Source organism: Lipotes vexillifer, unplaced genomic scaffold, assembly GCF_000442215.2.
Source record: "Lipotes vexillifer unplaced genomic scaffold, Lipotes_vexillifer_v1.1 scaffold699, whole genome shotgun sequence".
NCBI lineage: Eukaryota > Metazoa > Chordata > Mammalia > Artiodactyla > Lipotidae > Lipotes > Lipotes vexillifer.
In genome coordinates, this window is record NW_006788818.1 from 746231 (window position 1) to 761543 (window position 15313).

The window sequence follows — 15313 nt, forward strand, 5'->3', positions numbered from 1 at the left end:
TGTGTATATGTTAATCTCAAACTCCTAATTTTCCCCTCCCCCCAAAAAAAGAGTTATTTTGAATGTTTAATATCTATGGTATAGGTTTCAGCTGCAGCCAATGCATTTACTTGTAGGATAGCATATTTAAATCCATTGCATCAAAATAAGAGGATATATTAACATGTAATTCTTCATTACATAAAAGAAAGCATTTGCTGAATTAAACTACCCCAAAGAGAAAAAAATACTCTTTTTTTGGTAGTATTTGATGTAGCAATTCATGCATTTATTCAGCAAATATTTATTGAATGCCAGATTCATGCCAGGCACTGTGCCCGAAGTGAAAACACAAAATGAATAAGTCATAGTCTTTATTCTTTACCCAAAGAGAGCTCACAGTCTCATAGTGGAGACCAGCACATAAACAGATTGTTTCAATTCAGTGTAGTAAATGCCGTGACAAAAGAGAGCACAGGGTACTGCTTAGAAAGAAGATGGGGTTCCTAACTGAGTTGAAAATACACCAAATATCCTATTAAATAGGATTTAATAGGCATTGAATACCAGGCATTGAGTTTGGAGTGCATTTGACAAAATTATTATTCTCGGAGAGGGGAAAAAGAGCTCTGGGCTTGAATTCCATAACTGCCCAACTTCTTAACAGCTATGACCTTAAGCAAATAACCTTCTTTGAGGTTCAGTTTCTTTTATCTATAAAATGATGAAAATATTACAGGGGTATAGTGAAAATAGTACAGTGCTGTAAAAGCATTTTGAAAACCATAAGACCCTACCTATAGAGATATAAGATTATATCATTAACATAAGCCACAAATAAATTATACATATTGCTTTGAGAAATGACAGAATTAAAATAATGATTGCTTGATTGGAAATTTGTCTTAGTAACTATAAGGAATCTGTGAGAATTGTGAAACTTTTTAATACTTGATTTTGTCTTTAATCTCACAACCTCATTAGAGTGAGATGATATATAATATAGTATATAATATATGATTATCATGTTTTTTCCCCCCAGACTGACATCTACAGACACCATTCCTAAAAGCAAATTTCTTGCCCTGGGATCCAAATTTCGATACAGTGGCCGAACTCAGGCTCAGACCAGGCAAGCTAGTGCTCTGATTGACAGGCCTGCCCCACACTTTGAGCGTACAGCAAGCAAACGGGCATCCCGAAGCCTTGATGGAGGTTTGTATTGAATATTAATGATTTCTTGTTATCCTAACTCTTTAGAGAGAGATAAAGGAAGAATGGTTATCAGATGTGATCGGGCACATTCAAGCTAAGTACAGTTATCTATAAGAGAATCAAATTAAAGAGTCTCAGTGATAAAACGAAATGGATTTTCACTAATTGTCGAATTTAGTGGAATCATCTTAAGAAAAGGAGAACAGAGGTTCAGAGAGAGTAGTAACTCGATCAAGGTCCCACTGCTGGGAAGTGGTGGATTGAACACCACTAGAATTGGAATTAGAATTCAGAATCTCTACCACAGGGTGACACCTAATGTAGTATACTGAACTAAACCCCTCTTGAACATTTTTAAATAGTTATTTTTCAAGTAGAAAAGAGGGAAGGGGTCTGCCTCACTAGCACAATCACTGAAAAAGTTTAGATCATTTGTCATGTGTCAATTATAGACCAAAAAAACAATCCTATTACTGGAGTGTCCAAATTTTGTTTAAATAAAAGAGGGAGGAAATAAAAGTTTCATAATTGTATATACTGACAGAAGATCTGTTTCAGTTTTTCTAAGTTTAGTCTCAAGGATTTGAGAGCATTAGCATTACTGAAATGAAGTAAAAAGCCACAATCAGTTCTTATTTTTTTTTTTGGCCCTGCCACGTGGCTTGCAGGATCTCAGTTCCCCTACCGGGGATTGAACCCGGGCACCAGCAGTGAAAGCACCGAGTCCTAACCACTGATCACCAGGGGATTCCCAAGCCATATTCAGTTCTTTATGTAGCTAGAAAGAGGTGGCAAATAAATAAAAGTTCAGAAGGCAGTAACTAAAATAGAGTATTGCTGATTGCAGCTCTATGCTATGTATTGTAAAAGCAAGGTGCATGTTACAGTAGTTACAGGCTTTGTTTCTGGAGTCGGACCTGGTTCCGATCTCAACCACTACATTTATGATCTATCTTCTTGGGTGAGTTACTTACTCTGTGTCTCAGTTTTCTCATTCGTAAAATGGGTATGATGATAATATAATATTACCTCAAAGAATTTTCATGAGAAAATAAATGAGATGATATGCTTGGCACAATGGCTGGCACTTAATGTGACCCCAAAATATTAGCTGTCATTAAAATATTGTTAATATTCTGGCCGCAGCATTATTATTTTGTTTTGTGTCATCCAGAACTATGCTGCCGTATTCTGGTTTGTTGCATTATGGGAGCATATATCAGAAATACCTAGCTCACTTTAAAGGGATCAGGAATGGGTCAGCCGCTCTTGGAAAAGAAATCACCTATGCGGTAGAACTTTTGTGCTTCCGTACCACGAGTCATGCTTCTTTCTTTCTGATGTTTCTCTACAAGGCAGATTGTAGGCTTTGTTTATTTACTCTTCATCACAACACTAGGAATTAAGCTCAGAGATTAAATAACTTTTCTTAAGATATGATAGCTGGTGGATTGGAGTATAGGTTGGTTTAACTCCAAAATCCATGTTCTACCAGATCCATACTTACTTACTGATTTGTTCAACTATTTTAAACTTCTGTGTGTCAGGTATGGTTCTAGTTATTGGGGGTACAGCTGTGAACATACAGACATGGTTCTGCCCTCATGGGGCTTACATTCTATGGGTAGAAACAGAAACAAAATGAAACAAGTTCAGATAGTGATAAGTGCTATAAAGAAAATAAAGCAGAGTAATGGGATGGAGAGTGTCTGTGGATGGGGAGATTGGGGAGCTGTTTCAAATTGAGTGGTCCACTCTAAATTTAGAAGGTTCCTCTGAGGAGCTTCATTTGAACTGAAACCTGAATTATGAGAAGGAGCCAGCCATCCCCAAATCTGGGGGGATAAACATTCTTGAAAAGGGAGTAGCAAGTACAAAGACCTGTAGGTAGATGTGAGCTTGGCATGTGTCTAGATCAGTGCTGTCCCATAGAACTTGCCATGCTGATGAAAATCTTCTATTTTGTGATGTCCAGTTTGGTAGCCAGTAGCCACATGTGGCCATATGAACTTGAAATGTGACTGTGAAACTGAGGAACTCAATTTTAACTAAACCTAAATAGTCACACATGGCTAGTACAAAGATCTACTCCACTACAGGGGTAGTAAAGCAGATTCTTGGTGAAGTCTGTTGCAGGATCTGGGTGAGAGATGACAAAAGTTTGGCCTTGCGTATTGGCGTTAAAGACAGTGAAAACTGGTCAGGGATACAATTCAGAAGTAACGCTGACAGAATTACTGGTAAATTAAGTGTTGGAGGTGGTAAGGAAAAGAAAATCAAGGTTTATTCCTAGGCTTGATCATTTACTACAATGGGAAAGTCTGAGAGAGGAGCAGAGTTTGGGGATGTAGCAAATCAAGACTTCTCTTTTGGACATGTTAAGTTTGAGGTATGATCACTCAATCCTCATATCTGCCATATTCATATAACAACCTCAGGCATCGCTTTCTTGTCCGGTAAATCACCGTACCTCCAGTTTATCTTTGTTTTGGGGAGTTATTATTCTTATTATTTTATCCCCATTTTTCAGTGAGAAAACTAAGGCTGGAAAGTTTAAGCAATCTGTTCAAGATCTCACAGCTAGTAAGTTCCAAAGCTTGAACAAAAACTCATGTCTGTCTGATACCATATGGCTTCTTCCACTAAATGAAATTTCATTGTTACATAGATACTATGCCTGATGTATCTTTTCTTTCTAGTAGCAAAAATAACCAACAATTCAAGGGTTAGTGAGCTTTGGTACTTTGAACAAATTAGAAATTATTTATTTTCTAACATCTTTATTGGAGTATAACTGCTTCACAATGGTGTGTTAGTTTCTGCTTTATAACAAAGTGAATCAGTTATACATATACATATATCCCCATATCTCCTCCCTCTTGCGTCTCCCTCCCACCCTCCCTAATGCACACCTCTAGGTGGTCACACAGCACCGAGCTGATCTACCTGTGCTATGTGGCTGCTTCCCACTAGCTATCTATTTTACATCTGGTAGTGTATATATGTCCATGCTACTCTCTCACTTCCTCCCAGCTTACCCTTCCCCCTCCCCATGTCCTCAAGTCCATTCTTTACATCTCTGTCTTTATTCCTGTCCTACCCCTATGTTCTTCAGAGCTATTTTTTCTTTTTAGATACCATATATATGTGTTAGCATACGGTATTTGTTTTTCTCTTTCTGACTTACTTTATTCTGTATGACAGACTCTAGGTCCATCCACCTCACTACAAATAACTCAATTTCGTTTCTTTTTATGGCTGAGGAAAGCTTTACTTATAAAGATGCTTCTGTTACTTGTAGAAATAACATGTTGACTGTCTCTATTTTTCTAGCTGTAGAAACCTCACAGTTCAATTCAAGATTTTTTTTTTTGCGGTAAGCGGGCCTCTCACTGTTGTGGCCTCTCCCGCTGCGGAGCACAGGCTCCGGACGCGCAGGCTCAGAGGCCATGGCTCACGGGCCTAGCTGCTCCGCAGCATGTGGGATCTTCCCAGACCGGGGCACGAACCCGTGTCCCCTGCATCGGCAGGCGGACTCTCAACCACTGCGCCACCAGGGAAGCCCTCAATTCAAGATTTTAAAAAACCTTGCTGTCTCTGTCTAATTGACTAATATTGGCCAGTTATATTAAATTATACACTGTGTTCCTGGTGGGAAATCTCCAAAAATTTGTCTTCAAATGTTGTAGCAATGTTTGAGTTTCCAAAACTAAAGCATGTAAAACAATTCTAAAGGAAGACAGTCAGAGCTTTGGTGGCTTTACCATTAGTATCACAGAGTTTTGGGAGCTTAGAAAAAGTTTTTTTTTTTTTAAGGTTTGTGGCAACCCTTCATGGAGCTAGTCTATTGGCACTGTTTTCCCAACAGCATTTGCTTACTTAGTGTCTGTGTCACATTTTTTTTAAAATTTAATTTTAGTTATTTTTTTATACAGTAGGTCCTTATTAGTCATCAATTTTATACACATCGGTGTACACACGTCAATCCCAATTGCCGAATTCATCCCACCACGACCCCCACCCCCCCCCCCCGCTTTCCCCCCTTGGTGTCCATACGTTTGTTCTCTACATTTGTGTCTCTATTTCTGCCCTGCAAACTGGTTCATCTGTACCATTTTTCTAGGTTCTACATATATGCATTAATATACGATATTTGTTTTTCTCCTTCTGACTTACTTCACTCTATATGACAGTCTCTAGATCCATCCATGTCTCTACAAATGACCCAATTTCATTCCTTTTTGTGGCTGAGTAATATTCCATTGTATATATGTACCACATATTCTTTTTTTTTTTTTTTTTTGCGGTACACAGGCCTCTCACTGTTGTGACCTCTCCCGTTGCGGAGCACAGGCTCAGGACGCGCAGGCCCAGCGGCCACGGCTCACAGGCCCAGCCGCTTCGCGGCATGTGGGGTCCTCCCAGACTGGAGCACAAACCCGTGTCCCTTGCATCGGCAGGTGGACTCTCAACCACTGCACCACCGGGGAAGCCCCTACCACATCTTCTTTATCCATTCGTCTGTCAATGGGAATTTAGGTTGCTTCCATGACCTGGCGATTGTAAATAGTGCTGCAATGAACATTGGGGTGCATGTGTCTTTTTGAATTATGGTTTTCTCTGGGTATATGCCCAGTAGTGGGATTTCTGGATCACATGGTAATTCTATTTTTAGTTCTTTAAGGAACCTCCATACCGTTCTCCATAGTGGCTGTATCAATTTACATTCCCACCAACAGTGCAAGAGGGTTCCCTTTTCTCCACACTCTCTCCAGCATTTGTTGTTTGTAGATTTTTTGATGGTGCCCATTCTAACTGGTGTGAGATGATACCTCATTGTAGTTTTGATTTGTATTTCTCTAATAATTAGTGATGTTGAGCAGCTTTTCATGTGCTTCTTGGCCATCTGTATGTCTTCTTTGGAGAAATGGCTATTTAGGTCTTCTGCCCATTTTTGGATTGGGTTGTTTGTTTTTTTAATATTGAGCTGCATGAGCTGTTTATATATTTTGGAGATTAATCCTTTGTCCGTTGATTTGTTTGCAAATATTGTCTCCCATTCTGAGGGTTGTCTTTTCGTCTTGTTTATGGTTTCCTTTGCTGTGCAAAAGCTTTTAAGTTTCATTACATCCCATTTGTTTATTTTTGTTTTTATTTCCATTACTCTAGGACGTGGATCAAAAAAGATCTTGCTGTGATTTATGTCAAAGAGTGTTCTTCCTATGTTTTCCTCTAAGAGTTTTATAGTGCCCGGTCTTACATTTAGGTCTCTAATTAATCCATTTTGAGCTTCTCTTTGAGTATGGTGTTAGGGAGTGTTCTAATTTTGTTCTTTTACATGTAGCTGTCCAGTTTTCCCAGCACCACTTATTGAAGAGGCTGTCTTTTCTCCACTGTATATCCTTGCCTCCTTTGTCATAGATTAGTTGACCATAGGTGCATGGGTTTATCTCTGGGCTTTCTATCCTGTTCCTGTTTTCTGTCCTGATCTATATATCTGTTCTTGTGCCAGTACCATATTGTCTTGCTTATTGTAGCTTTGTACTATAGTCTGAAGTCAGGGAGTCTGATTCCTCCAGCTCCAATTTTTTCCCTCTATATTGCTTTGGCTCTTCGGGGTCTTTTTTGTCTCCATACAAATTCTACGATTTTTTGTTCTAGTTCTGTAAAAAAATGCCACTGGTAATTTGTTAGGGATTGCATTGAATCTGTAGATTGCTTTGGGTAGTATAGTCATTTTCACAATATTGATTCTTCCAATCCAAGAATGTGATATATCTCTACATCTGTTGGTATCATCTTTAATTTCTTTCATCAGTGTCTTATAGTTTTCTGCATACAGGTCTTTTGTCTCCCTAGGTAGGTTTATTCCTAGGTATTTTATTCATTTTGTTACAATGGTAAATGGGAGTGTTTCCTTAATTTCTCTTTCAGATTTTTCAACATTACTGTATAGGAATGTAAGAGATTTCTGTGCATTAATTTTATATCCTGCAACTTTACCAAATTCGTTGATTAGCTCTAGTAGTTTTCTGGTGGCATCTTTAGGACTCTCTATGTATAGTATCATGTCATCTGCAAACAGTGACAGTTTTACTTCTTCTCTTCCAATTTGTATTCCTTTTATTTCTCTTTCTTCTCTGATTGCTGTGGCTAGGACCTCCAAAACTATGTTGAATAATAGTGGCGAGAGTGGACATCCTTGTCTTGTTCCTGATCTTAGAGGAAATGCTTTCAGTTTTTCACCATTGAGAATGATATTTGCTGTGGGTTTGTCATATATGGCCTTTATTATGTTGAGGTAGGTTCCCTCTATGCCCACTTTCTGGAGAGTTTTTTATCATAAATGGGTGTTGAATTTTGTCCAAAGCTTTTTCTGCATCTATTGAGATGACCATATGGTTTTTATTTTTCAATTTGTTACTGTGGTGTATCACATTGATTGATTTGCATATAGAATCCTTGCATCCCTGAGATAAATCCCACTTTATCATGGTGTATGATCCTTTTAATGTGTTGTTGGATTCTGTTCGCTAGTATTTTGTTGAGGATTTTTGCATCTATATTCATCAGTGATATTGATCTGTAATTTTCTTTTTTTGTACTATCTTTGGTTTTGGTATCAGGGTGATGGTGGCCTCATAGAATGAGTTTGGGAGTGTTCCTTCCTCTGCAATTTTTTGGAAGAGACTGAGAAGGATGGGTGTTAGCTCTTCTCTAAATGTTTGATAGAATTCACCTGTGAAGCCATCTGGTCCTGGACTTTTGTTTGTTGGAAGATTTTGAATCACAGTTTCAATTTCATTACTTGTGATTGGTCTGTTCATATTTTCTATTTCTTCCTGGTTCAGTCTGGGAAGGTATGCCTTTCTAAGAATTTGTCCATTTCTTCCAGGTTGTCCATTTTATTGGCATAGAGTTGCTTGTAGTAGTCTCTTAGGATGCTTTGTATTTCTGCGGTGTCTGTTGTAACTTCTCCTTTTTCATTTCTAATTTTATTGATTTGAGTCTTCTCCCTCTTTTTCTTGATGAGTCTGGTTTATCAATTTTGTTTATCCTCTCAAAGAAAGAGCTTTTAGTTTTATTGATCTTTGCTATTGTTTTCTTTGTTTCTATTTCATTTGTTTCTGCTCTGTTCTTTATGATTTCTTTCCTTCTGATAACTTTGGGTTTTGTCTGTTCTTCTTTCTCTAGTTCCTTTAGGTGTAACGTTAGATTGTTTATTTGAGATTTTTCTTGTTTCTTGAGGTAGGCTTGTATAAGCTATAAACTTCCTTCTTAGAAATGCTTTTGCTGCATGCCATAGGTTTTGGATCATCGTGTTTTCATTGTCATTTGTCTCTAGATATTTTTGGATTTCCTCTTTGATTTCTTCAGTGATCTCTTTGTTATGTAGTAACGTATTTTTTAGCCTCCATGTGTTTGTGTTTTTTATGTTTTTTTCCCTATAATTGATTTCTAATCTCATAGCATTGTGGTTGGAAAAGATGCTTGATATGATTTCAGTTTTCTTAAATTTACTGAGGCTTGATTTGTGACCCAGGATATGATCTGTCCTGGAGAATGTTCTGTGTGCACTTGAGAAGAAAGTGTAATCTGCTGTTTTTGGATGGAATGTCCTATAAATATCAATTAAATCTATCTTGTCTATTGTTTCATATAATGCTTGTGTTTCCTTATTAATTTTCATTTTGGATGATCCGTCCATTAGTGTAAGTGAGGTGTTAAAGTCCCCCACTATTATTGTTTTACTGTTGATTTCCTCTTTTAGAGCTGTTAGCAGTTTCCTTATGTATTGCGGTGCTCCTATGTTGGGTGCATATATATTTATAATTGTTATATCTTCTTCTTGGATTGATCCCCTGATCATTATGTAGTGTCCTTCCTTGTCTCTTGTAACATTCTTTATTTTAACGTCTATTTGATGTGATATGAGTATTGCTACTCCAGCTTTCTTTTGATTTCCATTTGCATGGAATATCTTTTTCCATCCCCTTACAGTCTGTATGTGTCCCTATGTCTGAAGTGGGTGTCTTGTAGGCAGCATATATATGGGTCTTGTTTTTGTATCCATTCAGCAAGCCTGTGTCTTTTGGTTGGAGCATTTAATCCATTCATGTTTAAGGTAATTATCAATATGCATGTTACTATTACCATTTTCTTAATTGTTTGGGGGCTTTTTTTGTAGGTCCTTTTCTTCTCTTGTGTTTCCCACTTAGAGAAGTTCCTTTAGCATTTGTTGTAGAGCTGGTTTGGTGGTGCTGAATTCTCTTAGCTTTTGCTTGTGTGTAAAGGTTTTGATTCCTCCATAGAATGTGAACGAGATCCTTGCTGGGTAGAGTAATCTTGGTTGTAGGTTCTTCCCTTTCATCACTTTAAGTATATCATGCCACTCCCTTCTGGCTTGTAGAGTTTCTGTTGAGAAATCAGCTGTTAACCGTATGGGAGTTCCTGTGTATGCTATTTGTTGTTTTTCCCCTGCTGCTTTTAATAATTTTTCTTTGTCTTTAATATTTGCCAATTTGATTACTGTGTGTCTCAGCGTGTTTCTCCTTGGGTTTATACTGTATGGGACTCTCTGCACTTCCTGGACTTGGGTGGCTATTTCCTTTCCCAAGTTAGGGACGTTTTCAACTATAATCTCTTCAAATATTTTCTGGTACTTTCTCTCTCTTCTCCTTCTGGGACCCCTATAATGCGAATATTGTTGCATTTAATGTTGTCCCAGAGGTCTCTTAGGCTGTCTTCATTTCTTTTCATTCTTTTTTCTTTATCCTGTTCCACAGCAGTGAATTCCACCATTCTGTCTTCCAGGTCATTTATATGTTCTTCTGCCTCAATTATTCTGCTATTGATTCCTTCTAGTGTAGTGTTCTTTTCAGTTATTGTATTGTTCATCTCTGTTTGTTTGTTCTTTAATTCTTCTAGGTCTTTGTTAAACATTTCTTGCATCTTCTCGATCTTTCCCTCCATTCTTTTTCCAAGGTCCTGGATCATCCTCACTATCATTCTTCTGAATTCTTTTTCTGAAAGGTTGCCTATCTCCACTTCATTTAGTTTTTCTGGGGTTTTATCTTGTTCCTTCATCTGGTATATAGCCCTCTGCCTTTTCATCTTGTCTGTCTTTCTGTGAATGTGGTTTTTGTTCCACAGGCTGCAGGATTGTAGTTTTTCGTGCTTCTGCTGTCTGCCCTCTCAGAAAAAGAATTTTGAAATAATTTATTCCAGCCATCTTATTTTATAGAAGTAGAGTGTGAAGCTTAAAAAAGTAATTTGTCCAAAGTTAACCTAGTTTGGTACTGCAAATTTAAGACAGAATTCACATTTTCTGATATCCAGATCAATCCCTTTTTCCTTGATTTATTCCATGATGCCTTCTTCCTATCTCTACAGTTTGAAAACTTTTTAAAGATGCATGATCTTAAGTGGTGTTGGTCTTGATAATTACCACAGTACTTGCTGCATTGTAAGTGCTTAACAAATAAATTTTGAAAATAAGATAATTATTTTTCTTATTTAGTTGAATGTGAGCACAATTTTTATGTTCCACACTTCCTATGTGATATTTTAAGTGCATTAGAATTTCCTGTTACAACTCTTGTCCCTCTGTTTAATTTCTCTGCTCGGAAGAAAAGTACTTTAAAAAAAAAATCTTCACTCAAATCCTGATGACTAATGAAGCTGAATACCTTTCCATAGTTTATAGGCTTCTTGCATATAATTATTTCTGAAGTGCCTATTTGGATCTTTTGCTCATATTTTTATTGAGTTGTCTGTCTTATTAATGTGTAGGGGTTCTTTATATATTCTTGTCTCACTGCCAGTCTTAGGGAGAAGGCATCAGTATTTCATCATTAAGTGTGATGTTTGCTTTGGGTTTTATGTAGCTACCTCTTATCAGATAAGGAAATGTCTAAGAGTTTTTATCATGAATGAATGGTGACTTTTACCAAATGCTTTTCACTTCATTGGTTGATATGATTTTCTCCTTTTTTGAAAAAAAATTAACTATTTATTTTTGGCTGTGTTGGGTCTTCGTTGCTTCGCGCAGGCTTTCTCTAGTTGCCGCAAGCGGGAGCTACTCTTCGTTGCAGTGCACGGGCTTCTCATTGTGGTTGCTTCTCTTGTTGCAGAGCATGGGCTCTAGGCATGCGGGCTTCAGTAGTTTTGACACATGGGCTCAGTAGTTGTGGCTCACGGGCTCTAGAGTGCAGGCTCAGTAGTTGTGGCGCATGGGCTTAGTTGCTCCGTGGCATGTGGGATCTTCCCAGACCATGGCTCGAACCTGTGGCCCCTGCATTGGCAGGCAGATTCTTAACCACTGTGCCACCAGGGAAGTCCTATTTTTCTCCTTTCTTATGTTATGTGGTGGATTACATTGATTGACTTTCCATTGTTAAGCCTTCTTGGCATTCATGAAGTAGACTCAATTTGATCATAATATACTTTTCTTATGTCATTTTAGGCTTTTTGCAATGATTTTCATGAGAGAGAAAGGCCTGTAATTTTCCTTTCTTGTAATGTTGTCAGGTTTTAATATCAAGTTTATGCTGGCCTCATTAAGTACATTTCAGAAGGATTCCCTCTTTTTCTGTTCTCTGGAAGAATTTTATGTAAGATTGGTATTATTTCTTCCTTGATGTTTGGAAGAATTCACCTATAAAACCAGTTGATTCTAAAGATCCCTTTGTGAGAAGGTTCTTTACTTACAGAGTCAACGCCTTTATTAGAAAGGACTATTAAGATGTTCTAGTTCTTGGTAATTGCGTTTTTCTAGGAAATGTCCATTCCATCTAAAATTTCAAATTTATTGCCATAAAGTTGTGTATCTTTTTAATATCTATAAGATCTCTAGCACTTTTGTGTTCCTGATATTGGTAATTTGTGAACCCACCGCCCCCCCCTTTTCTTTTTAAGAATCTTGCTACAGATCTATTAATTTTATTACTCTTTCCAAAGCACCAAGTTTTAGTTTTGTTTTCTTCTTATATATATATATATATATTTTTTTTTTTTTTTTTTGCGGTACGTAGGCCTCTCACTGTTGTGGCCTCTCCCATTGCAGAACACAGGCTCCAGACGCGTAGGCTCAGTGGCCATGGCTCACGGGCCCAGCCGCTCCACAGCACGTGGGATCCTCCCGGACCGGGGCACGAACCCGTGTCCCCTGCATCGGCAGGCAGACTCTCAACCACTGCACCACCAGGGAAGCCCCCCATTGATGTTTCTTATTTCTTAACAACCTGACCTTAGAATTCAAGTGATTTGCCTAAGGTCACATAGTTAGTCAGTGACAGAGCTAGAAGTAGAATCTAGAACTGTTCTCCCAGTGCTGCGTTTTTTATTCTTCACCATGATGACTTCTTTTTTTGTAGAAGAAGAATGAAAGATGTCAATAGTCAGTATTCATTGAGCACTTAGTATGTTCCAGACACTGTTCTAAACATTTTACATATATTATCTTTTAATCATCTGAGTTGCATGTAAACTGAGTAGGACAAATCTTTTGTAGTTCTGTATTTAAGTGTCTTTTTTTTTTTTTTCTCTGTGTGCTGTCTTCTCAGTATAAGAACTGGAAACATTTCTATGGAAGCTGTTTTTCCCTCCTTTTCCTAGATCCTTTTCCATTCTTCTTAAAAGAGAGACTTTCCCCTATTAGGCCTCCCTCTTTTTTTTTTTTTTTTTAATGAATATAGTCCTCTAAGCTAGAGATGGTGTATTAGGGAAACTTTAATAAGAAATGCTTTATAAGGGGCCTCATTTTAATGAACATTCCCTTTCTCTTTTCTATCTGGTACTCAAAGCATCTGCTTCACCAGCTGAAGAACTAAAACTGGTTCCGATCCTAGTTCATACGATAAGAGGGGGAAGTCACAAGGATAAGCTAATGACAGCAAGGATTTTTCAGTTTATATTTTTGTTGCACTTTTTGCATTTCAAACCATTTCCATATATTCCTCTTTGGTACCAACAACCTAGCAGACAAGAAACATCTAGGAATTCTTGTTTTATTCATGAGGAAACCGGGGCACAAGAAAAGTTATATAACTTCCTAGGATCACACAACCAAGCTGTTCATCCGTCCAGTGAGTAGTGGTTGCAGTGATTCTTGCCAAGGGAATACATCCATATCATCTTTGGAGTTTTAAAACAAAACAAATACCTAGGCCTCACTCTTAGATACCACATCTCTCTGTGGTGGAACTGAGCATCAGCTGGGTTTTTTGTTTGTTTTTCAAGATCCGTAGATGATTCATGTGGGCCCTCTGATAATGGGATCACTGATCCACTGCATACCCATTGTACCTATACCGTACTAGCAGAAATTGTGCTAGTAAGTAACAGAGCTAGAACTAGAATTTAAGACTCCTTTTACACAATGTGATGGTTTTGAGTTTTACGCTTCTCTGCTCTAATAAATAACTAAGTTTCTGTTGTTGTCAGATAAGAGCAACATAATACTGGAGTTAATTGGTCCACAAGATGATCACAACCAGCATTATTCCTTGCCTAGACCTTCAATAATGGGAAATAATTGAATTTTTAAAGTTAAGTGTTCTCTATGTATCAAAATCTTTTAATAGTTAACAAATGAATTCATAAAACTGAAAAACCAAAACATCTTAAAAAGTAACCATTACCTTCAACACTGACTATACTAAAAAGCATTGAATTATACAGTCTAAATGGGTGAGTTTTATGGCTCAATAGAGCTGTTTAAAAAGACAAGAACCAGTCAACTACCATGATTCTCTGGGGTGATCCATAGTTTTTATAGCCTTCTTATGGAGAAAAGGAAAGAAATTTGCCTCTCTCCAGAGCTCCTAGGTGATATGTTTCACTTACTGCATTTCAATGTGTGCATTATTAGTTTTTGCCCAACATACTCTTGAAATAATATTAACCCATAAAAAAAATACAAAGACTTAGGTATGACATTAAAAGTTATTATATGTAGGATTTATAAAGTGATTTTATATCTACTGAGTATACCAACCATCCTGTAGAGTTCATATCTTCCACATTTTACAAATGATGCAACTTTCTGCCTCTGTTTCTAACAGCCGGTTTCTACACCTATACCTACTTTCCCACATATAGTACAGATTTCCAGGGCTAGAAATGCTGAAGACTTAAATTATTTGGCTCTGCAGTATTAGTACTGGATTAAAACCAAATGCAAGTGGCAAAATAACACATGGTGAAAGCATGGGCTATGTTTCTCTGATGCCAGGCAGAAGCGAATTAATTCTTTGAGAGGAGGTGTGAATACACATGTATAATGATACTTTAACACAACTGTGAGCAAAATATTTTGTCACATTCCCCTGTGTTGTTAGATTTGGTCTGCCATCTGCCATTCTTGCACTGACTGGCTTAGAGCACTCATGAGTAGCAGGGACTTGCAAGAGGCTACAGAGTGTTCATTGAAAGATAAGGTAGATCCTCAAGGGGGATGGGGGGCAGAAGGATTGAGAGTTTGGGATTAGCAGATACAGTCTAGTATATATAGGATGGATAAACAACAAAGTCCTACTGTATAGCATAGGGAACTATATTCAATATCCTGTGATAAACCATAATGGAAAATAATATGAAAAAGAATACATATATGGCTGAATCACTTTGCTATACAGCAGAAATTAACACAACATTGTAAGACACTGATGAAAGAAATTAAAGGTGATACAAATAGATGGAGAGATATACCATGTTCTTGGATTGGAAGAATCAACATTGTGAAAATGACTCTACTACCCAAAGCAATCTACAGATTCAATGCAATCCCTATCAAACCACCACTGGCATTTTTCACAGAACTAGAACAAAAAATTTCACAATTTGTATGGAAACACAAAAGACCCCGAATAGCCAAAGCAATCTTGAGAACAAAAAACGGAGCTGGAGGAATCAGGCTCCCTGACTTCAGACTATACTACAAAGCTACAGTAATCAAGACAGTATGGTACTGGCACAAAAACAGAAAGATAGATCAATGGGACAGGATAGAAAGCCCAGAGATAAACCCATGCACATATGGTCACCTTATCTTTGATAAAGGTGGCAGGAACGTACAGTGGAGAAAGGACAGCCTCTTCAATAAGTGGTGCTGGGAAAA

The 15313-nt window shown here is 37.6% G+C and overlaps 1 protein-coding gene across 8 annotated transcripts in view; it reads left to right on the forward strand.

The window, feature by feature from the left end:
* Window positions 1–15313, forward strand: part of EPB41 (erythrocyte membrane protein band 4.1) — a 207941-nt gene that overhangs the window by 129420 nt on the left and 63208 nt on the right. For all 8 annotated transcript variants that reach the window (XM_007461822.1, XM_007461825.1, XM_007461824.1 and 5 more), the window contains one exon: window positions 1022–1194. In XM_007461822.1, the coding sequence (XP_007461884.1) occupies window positions 1022–1194 (173 nt within the window). The remainder of the gene's footprint in view (window positions 1–1021; window positions 1195–15313) is intronic.